The following is a 22,040-nucleotide window of genomic DNA, read 5'->3' as shown; positions in this document are numbered from 1 at the left end:
ATGTCAATAAAACTTGAAGCAACAGCCAGTTAGGACTAAATTAAAGACACTTTAATGCAATAGGAAAGAGATCCTTGCGCCAGGGAATTCACAATCTAATGAGATGGAAACAGACAAACAGGTAAATGTAGAGTGTAATAAGTGCAGTCAGATTTGCCTTTATCACATTGCCAGCCATGCTGTTATGATTTCAGATTAGAGTAAGACAAATAAAGAGTGATGCTGTACCAGAAGTAAGGATGGCTATTACAGAGCAGGTTAATCCACCAGGGAATAATGGCTGTGAATGGTGCAGGAACAAGTTAGTCATCTCAGACTATATAATAATATGTATGGGCCAAGTTAAGCAGTCAGTAATTAAGAAATACTACAAACTGGATATCATGCATTTCACTGGTTCATCAGACAGCACAGACAACACATGCACCAAGGCACATACATACTAGTGCAGATTTAACTACACTGACTTTAGATGCCCTAGAACAAGGCAACCAATCAGCAACTAGTTATCGGTCTAGTTCAAGTCTGCATCCAAATGCAAAACGTATTGGTAATTGGGCCCTACTGTCTTACACACATCAAAGCACCTTTTGGAGCATACACATGGTCAGATTTGTAAGATGAACGATTTGAACGATTTTACCAAAGTTTTGAACGATTTGAATGATTGAACGATTTTTGACTGCATTAAAATGAATGGAATCGTCCTAGTCTGACTGCAAACACATCAGATGTCAGATATCGTTATCTGACAAACGGGATTGCGCATCGTTCAGGCATGTCAGATATGTTAGATTTTCCTTCAGATATGAACGATTGAACGATTTTTAAATCGTTATCGTTCAGATCTTGAGGAAAAATCATTCTGATAATGCATGCTCTTCTCGTTACATGAATATGAAGGAAAGCTACTACTGCTAAAGCACTTACTTCATGGTCTAGTTGGATAGGTAACGGTGCACCACATCATATATAAGAAATGCAAAAAAACTAGCTTAATCTATATAAGCAGCGAGAAAAGGTGTCTGGTTGTCCTTCATGCACGGCCACAGTTTTGGACCTACCTCCATCAAATTTGGCATGGTGGTATAGTTTGACCAGGATTAAATTTCTGCCTAGGCTTGAACTTCATCAGGGCCACACACTGTCCCACAATCCAATAAAACAGGGACACTCTTAAGTTTCTGGGGCTGAGGGGCTGGCTTCATACACACACACAGTCACAGTGCCTTTCAGGCTCATGAGCATCGCAGCACTTGATACAGTCAGACTGTGGCAGACAGCAATCAATCCACAATCTTTGATCCTGGCAAAGCTTAGCATACAGAGATTGCAAACAGCAAGGGAGATTAATCGCAGCCATACAGTGCCACTGCAGATTGATCCCCTTCTGTTCGGGAACGAGACTTCAGTCCCGGCATTTCCCCCAGACATGGGCCCTCATTCAGAGCCGGACGCAATTAGTGCTCGCTCGTCCTGAAAATAGGGGTGGCTATTCAAATGAACCGTTCGCTGTTTGCGGTCTGTTCACGCCTCTAGGTCTGAACGAGCGAACAAAACTTGCGGTCGTTTTTTGGGAAACTACGCCCCCTGGCCGCTCGCATCCTACGTCATGTCCGCTATTTATTAGATTAATCGTACATCGACCAGGGTATGAACTGCTCGCTATTCTTGTGGTCGGTTTTTGCTACCACAATTTTGCGAGCAGTTCTGGCTATAAAATAACTCAGTGACGTGGTCAATGACGCTGCTGTTTTAATTATGCACACCCATAAAACGCCCGTTTTGACCTTTAAGCACGCCTGCGTTCTGATTTCCACTCCCCGTTTTCAAGCACCTTCCCCTGTTACCACCCACATACGCCTCATTCTGTCACTCATATTATCAGGCATTCGCTATTTTGCGAGCACATGAATTTCGACCGCACTGACTGGTTCGCGCATGCGTATAACGATCCGTACGCATGCGCAGTTGGCCAAACATCGCTCGGAGCGAACGAGCTGCCGCTTCCGAGTGGCTCTGAATCAGGCCCATGGTCTGCAGAGTGATTGCAGAAGGTGATTTAGATGCGGACGCAGTGACAGGGATCATACAGATTAACAGCTGCGATAGCATATCTGTCCGCAGCTGAATCACTCCCTTTGTTCTGCAGTGACTTCTAAAACTCAAGTGATTTTGAAAGCTATACTGAGATTTGTTCTGTCCTGATATACCCCATTCCAAATGGTATGAGAACACACCTGCTGCACTGTCCTAAATTGTATAGTTATCCAGGTTATAGGCGAGGACAATGTAAAAAAAAAATTTAAGGCTGCAGGTGTACTTCAGGTTCCAGAATTCAACCCAGGCAACGCTGGGGTACCCCAGCTAGAGCTAAATAAAGGTGGTGTAGTGACAATTACAAATATCCCTAGTAATAATTTAAGACATACAATAAAAGCAAATAATCATCAGGTGCAAGATCTCACACACAATTTAGTGGTCAGAACCAATACCGATTACAAGACACAAGTGACACGATAGCAAGGCCTAAAAATAAAGTTTGACTTACAATCTTTACCCTACCTAACAATGACATTTATCATACAGTGTATTGGGATTTAAACTTTGTAAACTTTACGCTGAATGACTGAGGTGACAATGAATGAAATGGACAGATACATGGAGTCAAGTCAGCTATCTATAAGAGATGTTGCCATTTTTGCAAATTACCAGATGCTAGATTTACAAGTTGAAACAGTTTTGCATAGCCTGTACAAGCCACTTAATTGAAATGATTAATTTTAAAATTCAACTTTCTGTAATCTCTTCATACCCTTTGTGACTTGAGGCAGGATTCACACAAAATAAGAATGCTATCCAACCTGCTGTTAAAACATATGTGAACATAACAGCAATAAGGGATCTCTAGTTTTTATCTTCAATAGAATAATTCCCAACATCAAAGCTGAATCACTTAAAAACCCTCCTCAGAGCGATCCTCTGTAAAGTCTGGGAAAAAAAAAAAAAAAAAACCTTCATAAAATTTTAATGAAATATTAATAAATTCTTGCTAATACAATCACATGTCCCTGGGGAGTGGCTGGAAATTGGCAACACTTGATGTGGGATCTGCTTAATGCTTCATTGGGAACAAAATCACATTATGCAGAACATGTGTTAGGCTCTGCCAATTTCTGGAGGTCCCTGCGGGTGCGAAATGTGTTTTTAGAAAGTGCATTTATTAGCTTATTTTAAGAGTTTCAAGACAAAGTGTGCTGGACAGGGATATTACGTGGCCTAAGTCGACTCACAGAGCCCATAGTAAAATATGTACTGCTTCATATTGGAGAACCCCAGGTAAAACCCCTCCCTAATCAAACAGAAAGCCCATGCACAAGATATCAGCCCTACAGCAATTGTACGTATTCTCATGGCTTAAAAATCTTAAAACCATTCTAATCTAAACAGCAAACTAAACGGTTAGTGAGACAGAAGTTGATCAGACAAGCTACAGTTGGCCTATAATAAATCTACAAACTAACAATTATCAAGATACATTACCAATGTTCTCTAAAATTAAATTATGCAGTCATATGAAAAAAAAATACACAGTGTTTTTACATATTAAAAACATAAATACCAATCACTGAATCCTCAATAAGTCCTAACTTTTAATTAATATAATCACATATGATAAATAACCCATAATAGATTATACGGCCATTACTTATTCAACAAAAAAATAAGCAATCAGTAAGAAGCAATGTGTGAAAATGTACATGTCATATTCGATACCTTGTAGAACCACTTTTAGGAAGGGAAACTTGAAGTAATCGGAGAACTGGGTGATTTCGAATGATGTACCAGAAAGTAAAAAACAGATTTGAAAGCAGTGATTTTATTTTTTTACCCTATTGCAATTAATCCTTGTAATTAGTTTGGAATAAATACAAAATGCAGAGGTACGGCAGAAGCACGTGCAGTGGCAAGTGTCTCATCATATATTTGCATGTGTACAATTTATGGTTTTGCGTTTTATCTACATATAGAATACTCATTTGTTTACCGGTACATGAGGTGTGGCTTTTAAATTACGAAACTGTACTTGTAAAAATAAGCCATACTGCGCGAGTTAAAAGGGAGAGGGGAAGCATTGACCTTTGACTATCCCAAAACGGTTTTGCAAGTTTCACCCCTCTCGCACAGATAGTTTGCTGTCACGCAGCATTCGAAGAAGTTGTGTTTTTTCCACGGAACATAAAAATGCTTGATTCAAAAGTAGAGCAACGTGTTAATTTAAAATGTTTTGATAAATTGAGCCGAATGCCCACTGAATCTTTCCGTATGCTATGCGAGGCTTACGGGGCAGATTGTATGTCACGCGCACGTGTGTTTACGTGGCTTAAAAGATAAAAGTGACGGTCGAGAGGATGTCGAAGATGATGAACATCCCGGGAGGCCTTGCAAATCAAAAACAAATGAAATTGTGAAAATAAATTGAGAAAATTGTTCGGATTGACAGTCGACTCAGCATCCGAATAATAGCAGAACTGGTAAACATTGACAGGCAAGTTTTGCATCAACAAAGGTTTGTGCTAAGATGGTTCCAAGGCTTCTCATTGCCGAGCAGAAAGAAAATCGAAAGCAAATTTGTACAGACATTTTGGAATAAATTCAAGCAGATTCACATTTTTTAGATAGTTTATTACCTGTGATGAAACATGGATCTTCCAGTACAATCCTGAGTAATAATACCAGCCCATGCACCGGAAAACACCATGATCACCAAGAATGAAATAAGCACGTCAAAGCATATACAAATTCAAAGCCATGTTAATTGTTTTCTACCACAGTGAATCAGTGGCAGATTATAATACCAGTTTTGTTGGGTGTTTCTGAAGCAAACACGTTTATGACAATATACGTACAGTGAAACTTAGGTTGACCTACTGCTTGAATTAACATATGGGATTTTTTTTTTGATTTTTTTTTTAGCCATGATATTATTCACCTCCACAATATGATCAACTTGGATAGAACTAAATACACAAGAACATTAAATTGGTTTGATTTATAAGTGCATTAATTAACTAATTTTCACAATGTCGTTTTGATAAAGATTATGTTCTAAATTACATTTGTCTGGGCTAGATTAAGGACAGCTATTGTCAAGTGGATAAGTTTGGGAGCAACAACAGCTCAGCCGCAAAGTGGTAGGTCACACCAGCTTAACCATCTGGCAGTCTGATGGACAAATCTGGGTTTGCTTGATGCCAGGAGCACGCTTCCTTTCTGATTGTGTTCTAAAAACTTAAATGTTTGATGGAGAAGAAATGATAGTCTGACTGTCTTTCATGGTTTGGAGTGGGCTCCTTAGTTCCAGCGAAGGGGAATATTAATGCTACAGCACACAGTTGGGGTTCAATTCAACGCGATGTTTAAGAGCCCCGGGAAGGAGTTCCCAGCGCTATTCAATTTACCGCGCTGTTAGGTCTGACTAAAACAAATAAAGTTGGAGAATGCCAGTTACCATGCCTTAAGGTGGGTGTTTAGTGGCAATAACCTCCATTCTCCTACTAAAATGCCGGCCGCGAGGCTGCTTGCGCCGCGCTGGGCCGGAAAACAGCATTTAATGGTTTTGAATAATTTGTTTAAAAAAAATAAATTAAAAAAAAAGGTGTGATGTGTAGGTCTCCACATGCAAGTTTATTTGAATACAAGGTATGAAAAAAAACATTAAAAACCTTTAGGTTTTAAGGATGTCCTGGATATGGCACATTTCAGGTCTGAAGACAATGCCTCAGTCTATATTAAATTCATTTTGGATTTGAAATAATGTCTACCTTGTATGTCCTGGATTTATGTATGCTGTCCAGGGCAGAACAGCACCGAAGTGCCTTGCTAGATAACGAAGAAGAAATCACATATATAAGGTAATTATGCCTACATTACTTTGGAAAGTTTCTGTACAAGGTCATTTTTGGAGGATAAATTTACATCACTGTTAAAAAAAAAAAAAAAAACTCTGCAAAGTGAATAACCATTTATATAAATCTGAAATAAATTAAGTAGTTTCAGCAAACAAATGCCTTATGTATCTAGCAATGCCATCAGGGACAAGAGATTTGTTATGCGCATGTAAAACTGTAACAGTTAGGGCAGGGTACCTTCCAGTTTGTCCTTAGCATGCTCTCCTGAGTGCATCTTTCTTTCATAGCTTCCTTCCAAGACAAGCATGATGTAACGTCACTGTCAGTCAGGTACCCTTCTATTTGGCACACACGATACCACAAAAGCTCATCTTCTGCAAGAACCTTCCATGCCTTGCTCACCTAAAGGAACATTTAGAGAATTACAGAGAAGTAAAAAACTAAAACATTTGAATTATTATGACTGTATGAAATGCTGGATTATGCCAGACCAAATTTTTGTTCAAAGATTATTCAACGCTGTTTAATTACACACAGCCGCAGCCAACACATTTTGGCAAACTGCGCAGACGCTGTAGAGAGTATATGCATCTCTAAGGATCGCCATGCGATTCTGCGTTGGATGCATCCTGGCCTCTTGGCATTTCTAGGTGGTATCTGGGCAGCATCAATGCGAACATACATAAGAGAAATGTGTCTTGGGAGTGTCACCGGCATATAGCCATTGTTACATCCAATTCTGAGTCATGCATTTACCATCGGCACACCTGTTTCAAACCGATCTCTTGCACCCAGCATGGGGTAGGTGTAAGTGCCAATACTAGTGATGACAGCAGCCAATGAGGATGGGAAAACTTTTTTTTACCCTCTGAGAATGCTATGACTCCATTGCCCTCACACACATCCGTACGATTATATTTTGGAGACTATCAATAAAAAAAACAAATGGTTTTGAACGGAGTTAATGAGATTGTAGGACAAAGACAAGCTGCTTATTAATATCTTATAAATGAAGAAAACTATTTAATCAAGCGACTGCGGCTTGTGATTGGTCCTCCTGCTCTCAACCTCCTGGCTATGATCCTGAATATTGGAAGGAATATGCTAAAACTGATTCAGGAACCTCAAAGATGTCTCCCAAATTCTCATCAGATATGGTCCCTGTATTTCTCGCTCATGCAGTCTTGCTCAACACATTGCTAAACAACAAAGATATAACATTTCCCCTATAAATGGGTCTGTGTTATGGTTTTATTGTTGTGATAGTGCACTACAATTCACATTGTTCACTGAAAACATGCATTAAAAATAGCACTATAATTTATTGATCTCTCCCCTGTGAAATCATCACCAAGATTGTAGAGAAGAGATAAGAGAGTCTTAAGGCTGTACAGCATTGACCTTTACCAAGATCAAACAAAATAATATTAGTCCACAGGAGGCCAGAATTGCTGGAACATCTAAACCAAAAAAAAAATAATCGATATCAGATCCCCTAAACGGGATAATGGCCCACCGGGATAACTCCTGGCAAGGTCTACGGCCAATCCGCCCCTGGTTATAGCTGGCAAACACTCTGCTATCGTTGTCGGTAACCCTTGCCAGCAGTAATATTGCCATTAGATAGAGAAACCTATATGTCAGAATTGGGGAGTTTTATATACTCTGATTAGAGCTTGAGATGGAGGCTGAAATGGAGTTTATGTCTAGGAAGTTGGAAGGTTTTATTAGGTTTCTTCACAGAGAGACCGAGGCATAGAGTATGTAGGAGTGTCAGTAGATATTGGAAATGGGTGATACTGGTGTAGATGATGCAGGCGCACTCTGCCGAGACTGGCCATGGCAAATAGGAAACCGGGCTGGCGCCACTATAGCAACAGTAACCGGCCTGAAACCGGTAATGCAGTAATGACCGGGCTGGAACCGGTATAGCAACAGCGCTGTAGAAGACAGGCACAGAGTACTGCTGAGCCAGGAGGGTGTCCTGAAGAAAGCAATGTAGCACTGGCAAGTGAAAATTGCCTAGGAAGTGTTTAAAGAGGGTATCCCTATTGGTTGCTAGGGTCAGCCGAGTACAAGGAATGTTCCCACTGGTGGAAATGCAGTGAGATGAACTTTTCCAAAATGGTGGCGCATATGCACGGGAGCTAGCAGCGTCAGCGTGGAAGAATGGTGGGCCCAGGAGGCTGGAGGAGAGTTAGAGGACCACAAGACAGCAGCGGACCTGATGGTGAGCTGGGAGAGACAACGTTGCAATAAGTATTGGGACGCTGCACCCCAGACCATGACACTATCACGGCAGTACTTATTACACCACAATATATAAACACTTAAAAATAAAAAAAGATTACTTTTTGAATAAAGTATTTTTTTTTTTTGTAATCTTTAGTGTTTATTTTAAAATGTTTTATATTGTTGCACAGCATATAGGGAAGTCTGATCGCAGGTGTGTACGTCTGAGAAGCATATAAAAGGCATGTGGGGAGGTAGGAAAGCCAGTAACAAGTACTGCACCTTGGTACTGTGTGGAGTTCACTTTTCCGAGCATACGCTGCCAGTCTTCACTGCTATAAAGTTGGGAGGTATGTTGTATGGCATTTACTGGGATGCTGTCATACTATGGCTAAGGGTCTTCTAACCCCACCAACTTTGCTTTTGACCATGCCTACTTTTAGTAGGACCACTTTAAATCCAAACCCAATCTGCCCCTGCGTTTCAAGATACTGTAAATTGAAAAATGGGTATTGCATAGTAGAGAGAACAAACAGAGTACAACAAAAAGGAAAAACTTTTTTGCTGCCTACATACTATGGATTTTCAATCATGGCATTAAAGCACTAGAGGGAATGGACATAGTTACCATTACATAATCTTTCCGAGAAGCTTGGGTATAACAGTTAACCAGCAAAACCCTGATGTATGTTGGTTATAACTTAATGCACAAGAATTGGCAGGGAGCTACCCTTTAAGAGCCTTACAGAACCAGGCTCAGCTGTAAGAAGCCTCTAATAAAACCCTCTGCAGCATTACAGTTCATGGCACCACTGAGATTTCATGTGTACGGTGTATAAAAAGCCACTGGCATCCTGTCAGTTTATCAGCTCCTGAGACACTTCAGGTATATACAAGGTTTCAAGTAGAACAATAGACATCATAAAAACCCAACCAAACAAAACGATGACTAAAAAAAATAAACATGCATGTTTTGTTTGAATATAAATGATTTTCTTTATAAAATAGTTATTTACAAAGCTGCAATTTAGTTTATGGTGTACAGCTTTAATACATTTTCTATTTGAAGTAAACCCTGTGCTAAATCTTTACTTCCTAATAGTACAGTCAGGTGCATAAATATTGGGACATTGACAGAATTTTCATATTTTGGCCTCTATTCACCACCACAATGGCTTTGAAATGAAACAAACAAGATGTGCTTTAACTGCAGACTTTCAGATTTAATTTGAGGGTAATTACATCCAAATCAGGTGAACGGTGTAGGAATTACAACGGTTTCTATATGTGCCTCCCACTTTTTAAGGGGCCAAAAGTAATGGGACAAACTAAACAATTTTTGTTGCAAATCCTTTGCAGGCAATTACAGCCTGAAGTCTGGAATGCATAGACATCACCAGATGCAGGGTTTCATCCCTGGTGATGCTCTGCCAGGCAAATGTCTTCAGTTCCTGCTTGTTCTTGGGGCATTTTCCCTTCAGTTTTGTCTTCATCAAGTGAAATGCATGCTCAATCGGATTCAGGTCAGGGGATTGACTTGGCCATTGCATAACATTCCACTTTTTAGCCTTAAAAAACTCTTTGGTTGCTTATGCAGTATGCTTCGGGTCATTGTTCATCTGCACTGTGAAGCGCCGTCCAATGAGTTCTGAAGCATTTGACTGAATATGAGCATATAATATTGCCCGAAACACTTCAGAATTCATTCTGCTGCTTTTGTCAGCAGTCACATCATCAATAAATACAAGGGAATCAGTTCCATTGGCAGCCATACATGCCCACGCCATGACACTACCACCACCATGCTTCACTGATGACGTGGTATGTTTAGGATCATGAGCAGTTCCTTTCCTTCTCCATACTCTTCTCTTCTCATCACTCTGGTACAAGTTGATCTTTGTCTCATCTGTCCATAGGATGTTGTTCCAGAACTGTAAAGGCTTTTTTAGATGTTGTTTGGCAAACTCTAATCTGGTCTCCCTGTTTTTGTGGCCCACCAATGGTTTACATCTTGTGGTGAACCCTCTATACTCACTCTTGTGAAGTCTTCTCTTGATTGTTGACTTTGACACATATACACCTACCTCCTGGAGAGTGTTCTTGATTTGGCCAACTGTTGTGAAGGGGTTTTTCTTCACCAGCGAAATAATACTTCTGTCATCCACCACAGTTGTTTTCCGTGGTCTTCCGGGTCTTTTGGTGTCGCTGAGCTGTCCGGTGCGTTCTTTCTTTTTAAGAATGTTCCAAACAGTTGATTTGGCCACACCTAATGTTTTTGCCATCTCTCTGATGGGTTTGTTTTGATTTTTCAGCTTAATGATGGCTTGCTTCACTGATAGTGACAGCTCTTTGGATCTCATATTGAGAGTCGACAGCAACTGATTCCAAATGCAAATGTCACACCTAGAATCAACTCCAGACATTTTACCGGCTTAATTGATAATGAAATAACGAGGGAATAGCCCACTCCTGTCCATGAAATAGCTTTTGAGTTGATAGTCCCATTACTTTTGGCCCCTTAAAAGTGGGAGACACATATAGAAACCGTTGTAATTCCTACACCGTTCACCTGATTTGGATGTAATTACCCTCAAATTAAATCTGAAAGTCTGCAGTTAAAGCACATCTTGTTTCTTTCATTTCAAAGCCATTGTGGTGGTGAGTAGAGGCCAAAATATGAAAATTCTGTCAATGTCCCAATATTTATGCACCTGACTGAATATTCAATCTATTTAGCCAGGTCCCGGAATACAATATACATATAAGCAAGACCTCCGCTGCTCACCTTCAGCACTGCTCATGTCAGTTAATAGTAGAGGAGACCTGACACAGTAACTATAAGGCTCCCAATAAGAAGCACTGCGTTGGTTTTCTCCTGCCACAGTGAACCTATGATCGCCAAAGCTGATCAGCAGAGGTTCTGGCTGTATGTGAGTGCTTTAACCCTGTTAAAGAGAGTGGTAGAGACTTCCAGTTGGTGTGCCTTCATGGAGGACGCATTTTACTAGAGCTCCAGGCCAGTCTGCTCTTTGAGTCGATTTTTGCGACCATCCAGCGCCGAGACCGCGCGCTACCACTCAGGATAAGTGCCGGCAAGTGTCAGACCCATGGACCGGCTCCCTTTATACACCGCAAATCTAGCTCCATACGGACAGAGCGTTGAGCGCGGCCGCCATCTTCCCGCGGCCTAGCACACCATCTCCCTTCCCCTCCTCTTGGATCTCCGTGATACCACTCTCACCCTAGAGATTTGGACTAGAAACGCCCTGCAGACAGGTGAGACGCGGAGACGGGGACAGCTACAGGCGGCTCTTCACACGCCCGCCCTTCCACGCTGCTACATACATTGACTGCAGCCTGTATAGGGCTCTATACGTTCCACCCATCACCTGAGCAGTTAAGACCTGAGCTTGGTGGCCTTATACATTGCGGGCTGTGAGACACTGGGGTGCACTATACCGCGACATTTCACGTGACCGCACAGCTACACTACCAAGGAAAGACACGCACAACCACAGTGGCCTGTTGTGGGGGTCCAGGAGGTAATCCCTATTTCCAACTGCAACATATTAATCCCCACAGTGGTCCTGATCTTTGATCCAGATTACACCAAATATTTTTCTGTTGATGAACACTATAGCCTCGGGCTCCGTTGTTTGACAGTGTCAAGTATAGTGACCTATCTACGATTACAGTTTCCAAGGTCCCACAGCAACCAGACTTTGGGGTTAAATTATACTAAAAAGCTTCCCTGCTTTTAAATATTGCATCTACTGCATTTCATAATCAAACCACATCACTAGCTGGAATCTGGCGAAAACTGGTGGCAATCTACTCTTTGATGACCGGAATATTTAAATCAGCAAAAAATCTTTTTCACAATAATATTTTGGGATGCTCTGCTGTATTTCTTTTCTTTTTTTATGTACCCAGTGAGGTGGGAATTTTTTGTCGTAACAGGAAGATGATCTCAGAGTAGCCCGCAACATTTTTACTGGACAGTTGTCGTTTCAACACTACTTCGCAATTATTTTCTGGCTTTACATCTGCCCTTTCTGGTCTGCTAGAATCCATTTCCTGGTACCACTATCGCTCACATTACAGGTTTACCTTCGATTATTGTTATTGTATTCATATCTGTTTGTAGATCAGGTTATAATCTATATAACATTTGGTTTACTGCTGTCATTTGTTTGACCCCTGAGGTGTACTGTGTACTGAGGTGTACTGAGGTGTGCCCATCCATTAGGCGATTATACCTAGTGATTGATATATAGCTCCATCACTTGGTAATCGCCAGCAAATCGGGTAGTAAAAGGTTAAAAACGACCAGTGATGCGCGCGCCGGCTGGTCGTTTTTAACATCAATCATTGCCCGAACATGACGGTCAACCTGACGACCTCCGTCAGGTTGCCATGTTCGGGGATGATTGATCTGCATACACTGAACGTCTGAACATTCAGTGTATGCAGTTCACCCCGCTGGAGACGACAGCGTCGTAATGGTGCCGTCGTCCCCCGCATCGTTAAATGGATGGGCAGCATTACAGTTATAATATATATCTATATATATTTTGATTTACCATTTAAATATTCAGGTGTCTAGGACAGTGTTGGCTAACCTTGACACTCCAGCTGTTATGGAACTACATAACCCAGCATGCACTGCTACAGTTTTGCTATTAGGGCATGCTAAAACTGTGGCAGGGCATGCTGGGATATATAGTTCCACAACAGCTTGAGTGTCAAGGTTAGCCAACACTGGTCTAGGACGTATTATTATTTTCTGTTATTAACAGAATACTGCTGAAGTCCGAATTCATTTTTCACCTTTTTTATATTTTCATGATATAGATATGTGATTTGTGTGATACTGTGTGTCTCTCTACAACCCGCAGTTGCCATTGTAATAGACCTTCTACGCAGGTTATGTACAAATATTTAGAAGCAGCTCAAGAGATGCTCTTAGTGATTAAACCAATCATGGAACACCAGTTTCAGGAATTTAGAAATACCCTGACATCTGTAGTATTCCAATTGGAATCCAACACTAAACGTATAGTGACCTATAGAACAGAGAACGAGTGATGTATAGAACAGAGAACGAGTGACAATGAGGACACTATAGTGGTGCTCCAATCCTCATCTGACAATCAGGAGGTTACTATTAAATCCTTAATGGGCAAAATTGATCTAGAGAACAGAAGTTGCCGTAATAATCTGCGCTTCATTGGCATACCAGAATCTGTTACGGGTCAGGCCCTAGCAAATTATTTGTAAACAGCCTTCAATTGTGATTTAGGTCTCTCGGACACAGATACCACTATGATAATTGAACGGGCACATAGACTAGGCCCCGATAGGAAATCACCGGGCAACTGCCCCAGACCAGTTATCACCAGGTATTTAAATTTTAGAGACAAAGAATTGATGCTGAGAATGTATCGTAAGACCATCTCCGTAATAGCAGATGGCCACAAGATCTTGGTATTTCAAGATATTTTGGCAGCGGTCTCACAAAAACGCAGGGAATTTTCCCCAATATGTAAAACACTTTTTAAAAACCGCCACCAATTTACTTTATTATTTCATGCTAGGCTTAAAATTGCAATTAATGGAAATGTTCACTTTTTTGATGATCCCCCCTCCGCTACGCACTTTGTCTCCACATTGCAATTATCCGATAACCTTTCTTGTCGTTCCCCTAGATGAACACAAGGGGTTATGACACCAATGTCACTTTTATAGGAGAAACACGTATATTCTTCTATGCTTCACTTTTTGTTAAAAGTTCTAACTTTTTCTTTTTTCTTATTTTAATGTTTCTATTTCTGCTATTGAATGTTATGCAGTTGGTTAATGTTCTTAATGCCTGCATGATGTATAATGCAGGTGAAACTTTTAATTGGTTGAAAAATTCAGAAAACTGGAAGGATTGGAGCGGGTTCATGGCAACACTAAGCTATTCGCTGATTGCATGTGCTTCTTTTTTTGTGTGGCGACTGACAGTTGTGGTCAGCATAATTCTATAATACGGATCACTGTTTTACCCAGAGGCTGGGATGGGGGACCAGACAAATTGATAAATATGACTGGCAGGTTGATTTCCCACAAAACAGATGTTGGTTAATGTCTCTACATAATATCACTGATCCTTCTAGATATGTGTCTAACAATGTTCATATAGTATCATGGAATGTACAGTACATGGGTTAAATTCCCCTGTGAAACACAGAAAAGTATCTACCCACTTAAAACAACTGTCTCCGGATATTGTATTCTTGCAGGAGACCCATTGGGCAGCTTCCCAGACCAGGTCTCTGCGGGATACCTGGATACGGGAATGCATATCTGCAACCTTTACTTCTAAGAAACGAGGTGTAGCAATTTTATTTCACAAGCGTCTACAATATTCTATACTCGATTCCTTAATAGACAGCGAAGGTATATTCTTATTACTGGATATACTTATAAGAGGCACACTATATACACTATTGAATCTATATGCCCCTTCAACCCCTAACATGCAATATTTCCGCGCTATATCTAATCTATTACTGCAACGTACTGCTCATAATCTGGTAGTGGGTGGAGATTTGAATAGTGTAGCAGATGTTCATTTTAATAGGTCTGGAGTGGCATCCCCCCAGTCTACCCTGGGAGATAAGAGTCTCCACTTGCTTCAAAATATTCATAATCTTCATGATGTTTGGAGGATTTTCAACTCATCCGATAGAACTTATACTTTTTATTCATATGTACATTGATGTTCCTCGAGAATAGATTATTTTTTGCTCTCTGGTCAGGTGCTTTCGAGGGTAAATTTAGTTGACATACAGGACCTACTGATATCTGACCACGCTCCTATATCTGTTCGTTTCACGACTCAAGATTCCATTGTCTCTTCTAGATTTTGTCGAATCCTGTCCTCTCTGGGTCGGTCTGACCATTTTGCTCAATATCTTAAAAAAATGGCAGGAGTTCGCAGACGATAATTTAGAACACTGGGATGACCCGTCCCTTTTTTGGGCGACCTCTAAAGTAGTACTAAGGGGCCATATTATTGCTTATCAGGCCCGCAGACGGCGGGAATACCAACAGAAATATGACTCATTACATCAGTCTGTCTCATCAGCTTATCGAGTTTACGGGTCGGACCCTTCAGACCCCAATTTAATGAATTACAGGCAGAAACGCCAACCTCTTTAAAGTTTTCTTTTGGCCAATGCTCAAATATACAATGAACAGGTATTACCGTTGGGGCAACAAGGCCGGCCATTTGTTGGCAAACATGACCAGAGTGCAGAAAACCAAAAGTCACATTCCAACAATTTGAGACCCCAACAACATCCACTCCACTGCAGACGTACTCTCTCGATTTCACTCAAACTATACAAACCTATATACAGCCTCTCCGACTGACCATCTCCTTCATGAATGTTTGTTAGATGAAGCGAAATTGCCTGAACACTTTCCATTGTCCAACGGGAGAACCTTAATAAAGACATTAGGAGGAAGAGGTATCTATGGTGATATCTAATCTCCCAAACAATAAATCCCCAGGACCTGACGGATATACCGGAGAATACTTCAAACTTTTGAAACCACACATCCTATTCTTACTTCACTTTACAGAGGAATTCACAAGGATCATATTCCTTTCCCTACTTTTACTGAATCTCACACTATTTTGCTCCTGAAGCCTGACAGAGACCCTGAGCTAGTATCCTCTTATAGACCCATAACTTTACTTAACTAGCATTTTAAGATATTATCGAAAATTATTGCGAACAGTCTTCAGTCTATTTTGCCAGCTATTCGAACTCCACACAAACTAGGATTTACTCGCGATAGATATTCCGTAAAAGGGGTTCGCACTGCCTTGGCTGCAATAATTTCTGCTTCCAATGATAATAATAACACTCCAACCATGCTTCTCAGCCTAGATGCTGAGAAGGCTTTTGATACTGTCCCTTGTCATCACCTGCTGCGGATATTTGAGATCAGAGCCTTCGGAAGTGTTTTCTCCCAATTATTTAGGTACCTATATTCTACGCTCTCTACCTCATTAATGGTGAACGTGGACCACCAATTACTATTTCACGAGGCAGGGATGCCCCTTTTCCCCACTTCTATTTAACATTGCTCTAGATCCCCTTTTGACATTATTACAATCTATGCCCACTTTTCAGTGTATAAGATTAGGACCTCACGAGACAAAGATCATGGCCTTTGCTGATGATCTGCTTTTATAGATCTCGCATCCGGAGACCAGATTGCTTTCTTTACTGCACAAATTAGAAGAATACGGAGCAGTTTCTAGTTTTACCATTAACCATGACTAGTCACAAGGTATGCGCTTGGGTTCCCAGAGACGCACCTCCTGGTGTAGTGTACAGGCTATCGGGTAAAGTGGGTTTCCAATTACATCAAATATCTTGGAATCTTTCTTCCAAATATTCATAACATGTACACACTTAATATATACAAAATTATAAAGGAAGTGTTATGGGAATTAGAAAAGTGGAATCACCTCATGTTATCTTACCTATGGCGCATTCACATATTAAAAATAATCACATTCCCAAAACTTCTTTACCCACTTCAGATGCTACCGGTCTTGTTGTCCGCACCAGATGAAAAATTGATCTATAACTACTTTTAGAAAATTCATCTGGCAGAATAAAAGACCGCGGATCAGAATACTCAAATTTCAGCAATCTGTAGTCAATGGCGGTGTGAACCTACCGAATTTTAAATTATATAATAATGCGGAAATCTTCGATACATTCGTGACTGGATTCACAGTACGGAGTTTCACACAATTTCGGATATAGATCAATCCTTTTCACCACATCAGCATTTACTCTCATTCCTAAACAATCATCAACAGGAAATACACCCTTCAGTATATCAAAATCTGCTCCTAATGTCCTCTTGGACTGTTTGGCATACTACCAGACATAGGAAGGGTCTCAATAGTCACCACTCATTATTTCTTCCCCTGGTAGCTAATCCAGAAATTCAGCACGGTCAGGCAACACATCCTTTTCTTTCTTAGCACTCCAGGGGCATATCCCATGTCAAAGCATTAGTGGATAATGCTGCTAATCTCCTCACCAAAGTACAGGCACTCACGGATAAATATGAGATACCTCACTCTCACACTTTAGCTTTATATCAAGCTCAGCACTACGCTAGTTCAGTTATTAAACATTTTTCTACACAAGATTGGTCCAACCCCCTGGACACCACACTAGCTAGATCTTCATCTGGTAGGAAAGCTATATCAATATTCTACCAATTAATACATGACCCCTTGGACTTCACAAAATCAAAGGTCGGTATATTTTCTTGGACACAGATTTTTCCCTATATAAATATCGACCTGCTCTTGAAAACCGTTACCTATTCCATGCGAACATTGTCTGCGTCAATGTATAGAGAAATGTTTTACAACATATTCCATAAAGGGTATCTCTCTCCACATCGCAGATTTCTAATAGGGATTTCTGAGTCCGGAGCCTGCCCTAATTTTAATACTTCAAACGCCACATTTCCGCATTGCATGTGGGACTACCCTCTAATAACCTATTTTTGGAAACAGGTTAGGCGGTTTGCATTGACTTACCTCCTTAATTAATTGCCCTTGATAGCAGAGTGGGCGGTTTTGGGGTTTGTACCTTCTACAACAAAAATGTTGCAGGGAAGCAAAAAACTGATTCTTATCATTTCTGATGTTGCTCGTAAATGCATTTTACACCAATGGATTCATAGGGAACCTCCTTCTATACATTTATTTAAATATAAATTATTTCACTGGTTGGAGGCTTCACTGTATAAAGAGGTACGCACTGAAAAATTTTTCCACATTTGGGAGGGATTTATTGATTCCTTGTCAGGAGACATAAGGATTCAACTGTATAAATGCTTTCATTCCACTCAATGGTACGAGCCTAGATTACTGCTAGAAGATGCCCCAATTAATTAGCAATAGACTGCTTCCACGGTCTAATCTGACAGCGATGCCGACTGCGCCTGTTGATTTTGACATAATTTTTTCTCTTTTTTCTTATGTCTTTTTTCTTTTTATTATTTGAAGTGCATACATTGTTGGTCTTTGTTTTAAATGCCATGTATCTTATCTTTCATTCTGTAATTTTGCCGATATGCCTTTGACTCCGTGGTGTGGTCCTTCCTGTGGGAGGTCATGAAATGTATGGGAGTGGGACCAGTGTTTAGGAGAGGGGTTCAATTGCTATACCATAAACCTACTGCTCGTATTTCTGTGAATGGCTTTATTTCGCCCTTATTTGTATTGTCAAGAGGCACTAGGCAGGGATTCCCTTTATGGGATAAATCCTCTCCCGTACCTCCAAGGGCTCCAAAGTGCATTTGGTCAACAGTGCCTTCTACTTCTACATCTCCCCGCAATCCACCCTGAGATTGGTTCTCAACTCATCCTGGTTGGAGCTATGCCAATTTTTTTCTAACCCTTTTTGAGTTATTACAAAATGGGGTTGGTTTACTTTTGTTGTCTTATTCAGTAAGTCAATGTCTAAGTGAAGTATCTGCGCTTTCACAGGTTTGGGGTTTTTTGTTTCTCTAGATAATTTTTATAAAAATTTGGGGATAAATGTTTTCTTTTTTTATATATATTATATGTATTATTTTTTGGTCATGTTAGCAGTGTGACCTCAGTTATTGATTTCTATAATATGCTTCCGTATTTCTGATAATTTCTGTACTTGAGATTTGTATTGAGTGGGGTTCTTTTATCGGTGATATCAGTTGGAGTGAGGCCAGTGCCTTACCCCTTCGGGTCAATATGACCCTTTCTGAGCTTTGGTGGGATTTTTTTCTCCTACTGTTCCTCTTCTAGGCGCTCAGTATGTTGGACTCTTCCCTCTTGGGGTCTACAAGTCTTAATTTTTTCTTTTATGTATTATTTTGTCCTATTATTTTCTTTTCCAAATTTTTTTTTTTTTTTTTTTCTTTTGCCCGGGTGGGGGAGGCATTTGATAGATTATTATCAGTATTATAAATGTCAATTCGTATTGTAACTTGCAATGTTAAGGGTTTAAATAGCCCACAAAAGCAGACAAAAGTTATTTTTAGATTTAAAGCGAATGTCCGGTGATTTGATTTTTGTCATGGAAACGCATTTCTGTGTTTCTTTACACCCTGAACTCCGTTCCTCATGGTATCCTGTTGTATTTCATGCCTGTGATCACTCACAAAAAAAAAAGGGAAGTGGCGATTCTGGTTGCTAGTCATTTACAGTTGGAACCGGAAACAGTGTTCAGAGATAGGAGGGGTAGGTTCATTATCATAGTGGGCATGTTAAATAACACATTGGTTACATTGGTGAATGTTTGTGCCCCAAATGTAAATCAATCTTCTTTTTTTGCTGCTCTTGATTAAAAAATGTCTCATTACTGTAAGAGGAAGGTCATTTTAGCAGGGGATTTTAATACAGTTCTTCATCAAAAATATGACAGATCCCACACCTTGCTCCCTCGTTGACTTATATTGGAGAGTGTAATTCTAAAGCCCTACTATCCCTACTTAAAAACCACTTATTGTTTGACACCTGGCGGGTGCAGGACCCTTTTGCTTAAGATTATACGTTTTTCTCCCAAGTGCATAAAATATATACCAGAATTGATATGATATTTGTTAGTCAGGCCATGACTCCTCATGTTACGGGGGTTAATATACACATGGTCCGACCACGCCCCAATCTCCTCTACTGTCTTGTCTTTCTTCTATATCTCTACCTCCCTCCTGGTGCCTAAATGATTCTCTTCTACAAAATACTGATGTTTTAGCACAATTTCCCAATTACTCAAAGATAATTTTTCCATAAATCAGTCCCCTGATATCAAAGATAGTTCTTCGTGGACATTTTATTCAAATGGCTTCTAGAATTAAACGACAACGTACCCAAGCCATTTCAGATTTAACTACACAGCTACACCAACTAGAACTAAAACATAAATCTACTCTTATTCAATCCGACCTAGATCAGCTCATTAAAATTCGAGGAGAACTTAATGTGTTATTGTCTCATAAGACCGAATTCTGCCTCCGGCGTTTAAATCAGAGGCATTATGAAAAGGGGGATAAAGCCGATAAGCTACTGGCTCGTGAACTGCAAGCTAAAATCTCATCTAAAAATATATTGTCGATTAAAACTGGAGTGGGTGATCTAACACATTACCCTGGGAGGACAGTGAAAGAATTTGAAACCATTTATCAAAATTTGTATAACTCCAACCACAACTCTGTTCCATCTCCCTCTTTAAATAAAGACATTAAAATCTCAAAAATCTGCTAAAGCCCCTGGTCCAGACGGCTTCTCCCTATTGTACTATAAGAAATTTAAATCTATTTTATTACCCCATTTGTGCAGACTTTGCAATGGGTTTCTTAAGGGTGAGACACTATCTTCTCGCACTTTGGAGGCTAGAATTGTGGTTATACACAAACCTGGGAAGGATCCTGATGTTTGCTCCAGTTATAGGCCTATATCCCTTCTCAATAATGATATTAAGTTGTTCTCCAAAATTTTAGCAACTAGGCTTGGTAATGTACTACCACAGCTTGTCCATCCTGATCATGTGTGTTTTGTCCCGGGCCGACAAGCCCGGGATAATACAAGGAGAACAGTTGATCTTATCCATATTATAAATAAAAGATGCCTTCTCTGCTTCGCTCACTAGATGCTGAGAAGGCATTCGATAAAATCTTATGGCCTTTTATGTTTTCTACTCTTTGGAGTTTTGGCCTGGGAGGGAATCTTCTGAGAGGTAAAAGGATTTTGTATTCCAACCCGACGGCGAAGGTTCGAGTGAATGGAAGGGACTCTGATCTATTTGGAATTAGTAAAGGCACCAGGCAGGGCTGTCCCCTATCCCCTTAACTAAAGAACCTATTGCTTGTTTAATACGGTCTTCCTCTGATATTAAAGGGATTCATGTTGGCGATAGGGAATATATAATGTCACTCTTTGCGGACGATGTATTATTTACAATTTCTTCCCCTCATATCTCTGTCCCTATCCTTTTTCAAACTCTATCTTCTTATTCTATTATTGTTGGATACCAAATTAATTATTCTAAATCGGAGGCCCTCCCGTTACATCTATCTTCAGACATCCGTAAACTATTAGAACACAATTTTCAATTTGCTTGGCATTCCAAAAAGATAAAATACCTTGGGATCTAAATTACTAGTTCCTATAGTTCTCTATATAAGGAAAATTTCCCATCTCTCTTTGCTAATGTGGAATCAGATTTTAAAACTTGGAGGGGCCAGATAATTTCTTGGTTTGGCAGGATGACTGCAGTGAAAATGAATGTGCTGCCCAGAATTCTTTATTTTCTGCAGACTATAATAGTAAGAATTCCCAGTGAGGTTTTGAGTCGGGTGCAAGGGGCAATAATTAAATTTGTCTGGCTAGGTAAGCCGCCGAGAGTGAAATTCTCTACTCTTATCACGAGTCCCATAGAAGGTGGACATGGTCTTCCTGATGTGCGAAAGTATTATTTCGCTACTCATCTAGGCCAAGCACTCACCTGGTTTACACCGAAAATCAATTTACCGTGGGTACAAATTGAAACTGCTGAATCCTCACTGTATTCTCTGTCCTCCATTCTCACTCCCTCTATTCCTAAACGGAGTGCTCTGGGGCTTGGTCCGACTACTAAACTGACCCGTTCTATATCGCTTTTATGGACTAGGCGATTTAACCTTTCAGTTTCCCATGAAGGGGCGTGGGAAGCCGATTTGGGTCCTCCTCCTAGTGAGGAATCGTGGGAGATCATTAGAAGTAATGTGGCAAAAAATTCCATCTCCACTCTGATAAAAGAAAACTCTTATAAAATCTAAAAG

At 40.3% G+C, this 22,040-nt stretch overlaps 1 protein-coding gene across 2 annotated transcripts in view; it reads right to left on the bottom strand.

Annotated features, from left to right (window-relative positions):
* The window catches only part of FBXW8 (F-box and WD repeat domain containing 8), a 135,813-nt gene that overhangs the window by 95,293 nt on the left and 18,480 nt on the right, over nt 1–22,040 (bottom strand). For both annotated transcript variants that reach the window (XM_088449240.1, XM_088449241.1), the window contains exon 3: nt 6,150–6,314. In XM_088449240.1, coding sequence (XP_088305366.1) covers nt 6,150–6,314 — 165 coding nt within the window. The remainder of the gene's footprint in view (nt 1–6,149; nt 6,315–22,040) is intronic.

This window comes from Taudactylus pleione, unplaced genomic scaffold, assembly GCF_031769625.1.
Source record: "Taudactylus pleione unplaced genomic scaffold, aTauple2 ptg000479l, whole genome shotgun sequence".
Classification (NCBI taxonomy): domain Eukaryota; kingdom Metazoa; phylum Chordata; class Amphibia; order Anura; family Myobatrachidae; genus Taudactylus; species Taudactylus pleione.
This window is presented reverse-complemented; position numbering and strand designations above follow the sequence as displayed.